Source organism: Polistes dominula, unplaced genomic scaffold (assembly GCF_049000335.1).
Source record: "Polistes dominula isolate Pdom_NZ unplaced genomic scaffold, Pdom_raw_medaka contig_33, whole genome shotgun sequence".
NCBI classification, from domain to species: Eukaryota; Metazoa; Arthropoda; class Insecta; order Hymenoptera; family Vespidae; genus Polistes; species Polistes dominula.
In genome coordinates, this window is record NW_028300998.1 from 4,506,767 (window position 1) to 4,516,440 (window position 9,674).

At 27.3% G+C, this 9,674-nt stretch overlaps 2 protein-coding genes across 6 annotated transcripts; one reads left to right on the forward strand and one right to left on the reverse strand.

Moving 5' to 3' along the window:
* Positions 1-76: 76 nt before the first annotated feature.
* Positions 77-3,421, forward strand: LOC107066909 (C-type lectin domain family 4 member E). The gene is given in 5 exon segments (XM_015321956.2): positions 77-289; positions 291-495; positions 610-744; positions 822-1,049; positions 1,229-3,421. Coding segments are annotated over 5 exon segments (789 nt in total). The 5' UTR covers positions 77-247; the 3' UTR covers positions 1,408-3,421.
* On the reverse strand, positions 567-9,595 carry LOC107066913 (CIN85 and CD2AP related). Of its 5 annotated transcripts, none has more exons than XM_089173634.1 (9): positions 8,686-9,051; positions 8,215-8,426; positions 7,723-8,127; positions 7,449-7,662; positions 6,932-7,329; positions 6,739-6,837; positions 6,556-6,659; positions 6,307-6,478; positions 567-686 (listed from the first exon to the last, which is right to left on the reverse strand). In XM_089173634.1, the coding sequence occupies exons 2-9, from the start codon at positions 8,371-8,373 to the stop codon at positions 684-686; spliced, it is 1,554 nt and encodes a 517-aa protein (XP_089029760.1). In that variant the 5' UTR covers positions 8,374-8,426; positions 8,686-9,051; the 3' UTR covers positions 567-683. The 5 variants fall into 5 exon arrangements, with proteins under 5 accessions (XP_089029760.1, XP_015177473.2, XP_015177464.2 ...); XM_015321987.2 differs by lacking the exons at positions 567-686; positions 8,686-9,051 and adding exons at positions 3,673-6,157; positions 9,186-9,595; XM_015321978.2 differs by lacking the exon at positions 567-686 and adding an exon at positions 3,673-6,157 and having other exon boundaries at positions 8,770-9,042.
* Between the last annotated feature and the right edge of the window lie 79 nt (positions 9,596-9,674).

Genomic DNA, 9,674 nt, shown 5'->3' on the forward strand with positions numbered 1-9,674 from the left:
TAGATAGCACACATCTATTTTAAATCATATGTACTTTATTATCACCACACAAGTACGATCTTTTGGTAGTTTTAATTTCAATTATGTTGCATTGTTAGCTCATCAACTCTAATCGGATGTTCATCTGACATTTATTTCCTTTTCCTAATTGCATGAAAATTTATTTCATTCCATGCGATATTACATTTCAAAGTACAATCTTCAGTTTTTATACAAATTTTACTCGTCGAATTTGTAATTTATAAAAATGAATTATTTCATAACATTAACTGTTTTATTCTTAATACATTTTTTTATTGAATTCGAGTGATTGTGACCGTTGTTGTGCTATCAATCTCCGAAAATTACCGTCGTATAAATTGATTCGTATCGGAGTACGTTCGAATGAAACAATTATTTCAAGAAAACTAGTTCATCATTTGCACGAATGCAAAGAATTTGCTGCATCGAGGAAAGCATTGGCATTCAATTTTGGCCTAAATATACATTTAAGTGGTGAGAAAATATTAAAATATTATTATATATAAAAAAAGGTTTTTTTTTTAAATTATTTTGTTTTAATAAAATTTTACCTTTTTACTTTACCCTTACCTTTTTCAATTAATTAAGGAAGAACCAATAAAGGAAGTCGTTCGAGAAATTTGTGCCAGGTTTTACAATGTCCAGAAATGTATAATTCTTCGTCACTAATAAGGGATAAGAAATATCGATATTACAGCATGTATCCTAATTACGTCGATTCTGGTAATTCAACAAAAATCAATTTTAAATAAAAATTAGGATTTTTTTGTTATAAAAAAATATAAAATAATATTTTTTAGGAGGGGGCACAATAGTTTGTGTACCAAAAGCAGGATTATTTATATTATCGAATAACAATTTAAATTATACTCAAGCACAAATGTCTTGTCAAAAATTAAATGGAGCACTTGCGCATGTGATAAGCGAGGAACGTATGAATGGCTTGGCTAAATTTCTTTCGCATAAGATTTCAAGCTACGTTGGTTTGAGTAACAACGATGATGAAGAAATTTGGAAAAATTCGTTTGGTTGTAATCCACTTATTTTTCATTTATTCTTATTTAATAAACTTTGAAAAATAATATAAATAATATTAATCGACTATAATTCTTAACGATCTACACTGCTTTTTTAATTTATTTTATAACATAATTATAATTTTTGTATAGATTATAAGAGATTCATTTTAATGTTATTAATATTACAGATGAACCTCTATCATGCTTTAATTACCATGCATGGGGCACAGGAGAACCTTCTAATTCAAAAGGATGCGTTGCTATTCTTACATTCTCATCTAATTCGCATGTTACACCTTTTTGGAAAGTTACACCTTGTTACGTTTCGTTACCTTATATATGTGAGATTTTTCCAAGATATCAATAAATAAAGATATAATATTATTATATATATATAGGGATATATATATCAGGAATTTTTGAGAAGGATAAATAAAATTCGAATCTACTTATGTACAGATATTTAATCTAAGACTACAAGAATCTTTAGTGTTATACTTAGAGAACTAGAATATTTACAAATACGAATTAAAACAACATAACTGTGTACGTGTGCACGATTGACAGAAAACAAGAAGAAAAATATAACTCTCACTCATTGTTGCTTATGTATATGAATGCGTTTTTGTGTGTCGTAAATTTGTTTTGTGTGTGTATATATTTATATATATTATGTATGTATATATAATATATATATATGTACATATTTCTAATTTAATAATTTTAAAAATGCTCTTCCTGGATATTTTAATTCTATTTTTTGTAAAGCTTACGATCTTAAAACTATTAATTACATCTACACACACTGCCTTTAACAAGCTATAACGTAACATTTATATACTGTGTCTTTAATTGCTTTATTTAAACAATTCTTTTAGTAGGACTCTAAAAAACATGTTAATAATAAAACATGTATGATATATAAATGACGTCTCACAATGACATTCGATGTAAAGCAACAATAAGAAACGGATTATGTAATAAAAAAATATATGTGTGTATATGTACGTATATGCATATATGAATACAACACAAATTTCTTATATATATATATATATTATATGAGCCATTATTTCATGTATGGCGTCAGATGAAGATCAAAATATATATGTGGATTTTCGTAACTACAATAAATCTTCATTTATCATTGTCTAATTCATATTACATTATAATTCTGAATTCTGTTTAAAAGATGCAATCCAGTTGCATATTTCTATTCAAACTAAATTCTTGTTAGAATGTAATATTTCAATATTACTGTGCCAAAAGAGACTAAACCAACCATAGAAGAATAAATATATGTTACTAATTGTAATATCGTTCTAATCATTAAGAATTATTATAGATTTGTTAATTGGACGCTTTTGATAAATGAAGTTCTACTGTATCTATCGAGAGTAGTCAAATGAAAGTTTATTTCTGTTATTTTATAAAAAATTTGTTCTAAATAAAATTAATATCAATGTGAGAAAAAGTATTATGTTTCATATTTTATGCATTAAATACAAAATTTAATAGACCTTTCATTTGACTATGCTTTTTTCTTTTTGTAGTACTTATGCTTAATAAAACATCTGTTTTTTTAACATAGAATTAAATTACATTAATATAATCTATTCATTTTTTCTATTATTTTGTGTTAAATATTAATAATTATTATAAAACAAACAAAATAGGTAAAATAACACATACAATATATATATATATGTATATGAAAATTTTAAAATATTAATATTAATATATGTGCAAAAATAAGTTTAAAATATCTAGTTAAAATATATCATTTACAGAAATGTAATCAGAGCTTTGATATAAAGATTGTACAAAGATTTATATAAACAGGATTTTGTAGTTATTTCGCTGCTCATGTGCTTCATATAAATAATTCATTAACACATGAAAAGTATTGGTCCATTCTTATGTAAAAGGTACTTTTATAATATTGTAGGCAAATATATACTAGTGCATTATAAAATTGAACATTTTTATGCTGTTTATAAATGAATTATGTAATATTTTGTGCCAAATGAACATATTTCAAAAAATAAAATGCAGCTACATAAGCAAAATTTAATATATGTGTACATTCAGAAAAACAAATATGATTATGGCACGCAATAACATCATTATATTATTTTAGGACGATAAAGTGAATGGACCATATAGTTTATAATACATAATGCGAGTAGTTTATCCATCGGAGTAATAATCATTGTTAAATATTTGCGCATAAATTTGTTTGTTTAGGAAGCAAAAGCATGCTAACTTTTATATATTTAACTTTGTGATAAATTTAATTCAAAGAAATAAATTTTTATTGAATATTCATGCAAAAAGTATATCTGTCTATAAATAAATAGCGTTAGAAAAAATAAAAAAAAGCTTTTTAAATTTTGCTTAAAACTATTATTGTCCTGTGATAAATCTATGAGAGTAAGAAAAAATGATGAAGCCATTAGCAGAAATAATGATCTTAGAGAAGATGACATTTGTTTGTTTAAAAGTTAGATGAGAAAACGACTTGACTTGATTATTATGCAGTGAAATATAAAAGTATAAAACGATTTGTTTATGGTGCAATATACACATATTTTGTTATTTTTCAATAAATGACAAGTTTCAAAATGTTAGATTATTTCTTTTTTTTTTTTTTTCATAAGCATGGTCAGTATTATATACTTGTTAAGAAGACTTAGTAAAAATATTAATCACTATTGTACATTTATATAGTTTGCACAAAGTAGAATAATAAAGTACTAGTACTATTTTTTTCCAAATGGGATACATTTTAATAACAATTGTCTCGTTGGGTTTATGGCTTCATGATTCTATCTATTATATAATTCAAATGATTTTTTTCATAAATTTTTTCTTGAAGTTTTCTCTTTAAATCTATTTTACGCGACAAAACTGTATATTTTTAATAAGTAATTGATATGTTCCTATACAATATATTTTGCAAAGATAATTTATATTTTCTTGCCATTGTTAATATGCGGTTCATAACGTGAAATCGTAGTGATTATAAATATGCAGTAAAATAGTTTATAATAAGAAAAGCTTGTGCCATTGAAATAATTTGTTTGCGTATATGTTATATTTTTACCATATTTCATTTGTTAATGAAAAGCGATAAGCTTACACATTGCATTATCATAATTCGGGACGGATCGCATAGAAAAAAATACATCGCGTTCCAAGTGCCATTTTTCACAACCCTATAATAATGCATGTGCAATTAGATGAACACATTATTTATTTTTGTATTTTTTTTTTTTTTAACTAGAATGATACCTCTCCATTAATTAGATATTTTATTTATTGCTTAAATAAGGAATGTGCGTATATGTATAAGTATAGCTATATTCTATGTCTTTGTTTAGAAATATATAAACTTTTTGGAATGCTTTTAAAACTTTCATGCAGCATTAGGCAATATTATATGTGTAGGATGAAGCAAAGTTAGAATAATTAATATGAACAAGATGAGTAGCCCTAAACCCGAAAGACTTCGATTATACCAAAAGTAATTTTTGTTAATATACAGGAATTATAATATGAGCAATCATTTGTTGCTTGTTGACAAATTTCGATCACTATATAGATCAACCATGTGCGCATTAAGTGTAAAAAAAAAGATCTATGCGTCACAATATTTATATTTCATAATATAATTTGCATTAACAGTCACATTTATAATCACGAATATTGATTTTTATGTATTTTGATATTTATGGTACATAATTCAGAAAAATTTGATTTATCAGACTAGAATTTTTATAATAAATTGTTTAATTCAAATTGAAAATGTTGCAAGAAATAATATTTTCTAATGTGGAAATATATAATACTAATTTGCTTTGCTCGAATTATCAATTAGAATTTATAACGAATATTTATATAAAAAATTAAATATTGTATCTAGTTCGCGTTTGTGCTATAGGTACATTCACTTAAAATTTTGCTTTTTTAAGAAAATAAAAAATTTATCAAATGTTCAACGTTTTTATAATAATGCCAAACATAGCTTCTAATTTGTTTCTCTACAAGTATTAAATAACTTTCAATTCATGCCCTGTATGAGATAGATTCTTTTTCTCTCATTGTTTACTACCTCATTCATATGTGTATACTACAAATTTGTGATAGATTTGTATATCACTTACTTTATTAGCACCATTTGAAAAGCAATACTTAAAAAATGACACATTCAATTTTTGGATCTAATGTATCCACAAACTAACTCACAACTTGTTGTTTGTAATATGTATGGTTACGAGTTTCCAGATAGATGTTTGTATCTCTGTGTATGAATGGAGGCATCTCACAAATGCAGTGAACAGAGTAGTGTATATTGGCACTCACGAATGAATAAACTTACTATGAATTATTATTATCATATGAATATTGCGAGGCATCTATTAGATGGACAAAAAATCACATTGTGTTTAATTAAACGACTGTTTTAAGTACTTTAGTTTTTTCTTCTTTGATAGCTAAAACTTCAATTGCTATAACGAGACAATTTTTGGTATATCTTTATAACAATAAAAGTTTTTTTCTGCTAGCAAAAATATGTTACTAATATATTTAAAACATCACAATTATAAGAAAAAAAGTATCGACAAAATAAAAACAAAAAGGTAAAAAAAAATCAATCTGGCGGATGTTGTGAGATCACATGAAATATCAAATTATACAAAGAAAAAAAAACAATGATTATTTACGGTTAAAAAATCTTATACGGAATGTCGCATTTATAGCCAGAAATAGGCAAATACTGTTACTGCATTGGTGGAGCAAACGAAAAAAATGACACCACCAAAATCAATAAATATATAACAACCACGATAATAGTACTAGTAATAATTATGCTATTAGTAGTATTAGTACTTCGTTATTTGCAATATTATGACAAATAACAAAATATTATAAATTAAAAACAAAATATTATAATTATAAAAATACGTTTCAGGAAATACGCATTAATTTTTAAATATTTAAATGCTTCAAACTTTGTTATTGATTGAGGCATTTGCCATAAATGGTATAAGCTGCTCTGAAAGTTGTTGTACCGTTTGCTGCAATAGTGCCTGTTTTTCTTCCAGCATGGCAACCTTTATATAAATAAGTCAATATTGATAAAATAATAATTCATTTACATGATTTAGCATTTTTGACGATGTAATTGTTAATATAAACAAATCTTTTGTAAGAAAAATTATATTTGAATATTGTATATATATATATATGATGAAATATTTACCCTTTCTAGTAGTTGACTATAAAGATGGTACGGAACAAAGGCCAAAGTTCCAGGTGTTGTTACAGTTCCATGATCCGTTGTATCTGACTTTCTTTCCTTTTCTTTTTGTTTATCTTCACACTCTGGTTCTTGTTTAACAGCAGCATCAATATTTCTAAATGATATCATTAATCTGTTACATTTCAAAATATTTTAACATGTCTTAAATAAAAGACTTCAAAATAATAACTATCGTATTTATAAATATACCGTGAGAAAGTGCTTTCTTTTTTAATTTCCGGTTTATCAACACGGTCCAATTTTTCCGATCCAACTTTTCTCCTTTCTAATTGATTCATTTTTAATTCTTCTACCTAAACGACAAATAAATAATGTCAAGAATACGGAATAACATGATGTCTTTTTAAAATATAAATATAAATTTTTAATTACCCAAGGTGCCTTCTTTCTTGCTTTTGCTGACAGTTTCTCACCTTCATCTTCCCTTAACGAGTCTGTTTCTTCAGTATTTCCGTTCGATAAATTATCGTCCTAAGCACGAATAAAATGAATAATGATCAAAAAAAGAAAGTTTATTAGAAACATAAATATTATGTGCTATTGAATCTAAATATGTGTTAAATACCATAGTGGGGTTTATTGTTGTATTAAGTATCGTGGTTGCTGTTGTTGTAGTTCCAGTAGTATGATGTCGTAAATGTTGAGAGGAAGGCAAACGACGTCGGGGTGCTTTTGCACGTGAAGCTGTTAAATGCGAAAGTGGTGCTCCTTCGCCTCTTTCCACTCCATCTAATTCTTCTCCTAGTGCTATGCTTGGATTTCCATTGCCATTATTACTTCCAGTATCACTTATAAAATGTTTCAAATTAGAAATAAGTGAAGGATTGCCTATTGGTTTCTTCTCTCCACTTCCTCCTCCGCTACTTCCTCCTCCTCCTCCTCCAACATTAGACAAAGCTAAAGTCGAAGATGTAGAAGATGATGATATCATTTTTTTAGTAGTCTCCACGTTACTAAAATGATCTAAAAGATAGGAGTAATTATTGACTTAATATATGTCATATAATATATTTAATTTTTTAGAAAATATAAGAATTATATACTTATTATACATATAATGCATATAAAATAAATAGATATACCTGTACGTAAATTTTTAGCATCTAAACTTTTCCTAGCATGTGCCTTCTCACTTTTTTTTAATTGATGAGAATGTTTCGCAACAGATTTAGAAGTCAATTGACCCGGTTCGTGCCACTGTTCTTGATCTTGATGATCATTCTTAACCCCAATAACTTCAACAAAATTATCAGGAAATAATCCTATTTGTCCTCTTAATTCTCCTTTCCACCAACCCTTTATAACAATAATAAAGTATTATTACACATTCTATTCCCATTTTTAACAAGAACTTACTTTATCCGGTGCATCTCTGGATAGCAACGCAATTATTTCTCCTTCAACCAATGTTAATTCATCTTCATTAGCTGCTTCGTATGCGTAGAGAACTCTACAGTATTCTTTCTTATCTTTCTTGTGCTTATCTTCTTCTTCATAACTTAGATGAACAAAATTCGAAGGGAAGACACCAACTCTCCCTCTAAGTCTACCTCTCCACCATCCTTCTTCTACTTCACCCAAGAATTCTATGGAATCTTGAGGTACAAGAGTTAATTCATCTTCGTTACAAGGTTCATAACTGTATAGAACTTTACACCACCTCCTTCCAGATCCCCCGTTACGCAAAGTAACTTCTTCTGGTTTTGTACTACTAACAGCTTCAGTTGTGCTCGCTCCACTTGTCGGAGATGGATCCAATACCTATCAATATATAAAAAATAATATATAGTACAATGAAAACTTCTAACCAACTTATAACAGCAAAGTTATAAGAAGTATAATGCACACCTTTACAAAATTATCAGGAAACATGCCACGCTTATCTCTTAAAGTACCTTCCCACCAACCACCCAACATCACTTTTATTTCTCTAATTATATCTCCCTTTCTGAGAGTTAATTCGTCAGGTTCTCTAGCTATATAATTATATTCTACAATCGCCTCCATCTTTCATTTATAGTTTATAATTCATGAATATATTAGGTCTTGCAATCTTATATCTGAAAGTACAATTAATTGATCTAAATACCGATTAAAAGAAAAAAAAACATGTATCGAAATACATAACAATAGTAAGAGAAAAAATGTTTAATATTTTAAATAATCGTTTATAATACTTAAAATGTTCGTTATAATTTTCCTTCGATAAGATTTGCATTATTTAAAAAGAATAAAGATAGACAAAATAATGAGATAAATCTGTAAAAGAATAACAATGCTTGGTAAAGGAATAAACACGCGTGACAATAGGTAGCATACGTATAATTAGGACGAGATGCCTGTCCGAGGTAATCATTCATCTATCGATCATTCTACAGTCTTCATAGTAACGTGCAAACTTACGAGCATCATCGTAAGATAATGTTTAGAAAAGTAGATGCTAGGATCGAAAAATTTAGGCGTATCCCAAACTCGATTGACAGCCCGACGAATCTGTCATAGTAGCCATCTTGGACTTAGGGAACTCGGGGTCAACTTCAAGATGCAATCTGGGTAAATCGCGCGTGCCAACTTCATTGGTGGTGATCGAATAACGCGCCAAATCATAATCTATACCGGTTTACTACTAGCATCTTAAAAGACTTCTACATTTGTAAAGAAAACTTGTTGAATAATATCGATAGATATTATTGTATTCGTTCTTATGAGTTATCGTAAATATACCATGATTAAGAAAGGTAAAGAAATATTATTATATATTTATTATTATCTTATAAAAAATATTCTTTATCTTTCAAAACTTGACTAGATATACTTACTTTCTCACTATCGTTTTATATATCGAGCTTGTTAATTATTGTTAACGAAATCCTCCAAGTCTCTTGACACAACTGTCTCTATTCCGATAACAATACGTTATTCCTCATATACTCGATGATTCATACTTGTAATCGATTTACTCTTATCAGGAAGACCTTACACGTATTATTGGTGTGTGAGGAATATCAATGGTCTTAGTTTAGCTACCGTTGTTCGTATATATAGTAAGTAGTTATTTTATTCGATTGTATCATCTTCTGTATTCTAAAAGTCTTCTATTAAGTATCTTATAAATTATTCATTTATTTTTCAAAGAATTCAAGGAAGTACGATTTATCGTTTATAAATATTTCCATATGAAAACAAAAATATTCTTATTTTTTAATACGTACGTGAAGTTTTCAAGAACTCGTCTTATCGTTAGCCTCGCTTTCTCGATACGAAAAGCGCGGTAAAATTTGAATTTAAATATATAATAAGTTTTCTTT

Coding starts and splice junctions, on each gene's coding strand:
- LOC107066913 (XM_015321987.2), bottom strand. CDS start 8,373: ATGGAGGCGATTGTAGAATATAATTATATAGCTAGAGAACCTGACGAA. Junction 8,128..8,214: donor TTCCTGATAATTTTGTAAAG/GTGTGCATTATA, acceptor ATATATTGATAG/GTATTGGATCCATCTCCGAC. Junction 6,158..6,306: donor ATAGTCAACTACTAGAAAGG/GTAAATATTTCA, acceptor ATTTATATAAAG/GTTGCCATGCTGGAAGAAAA.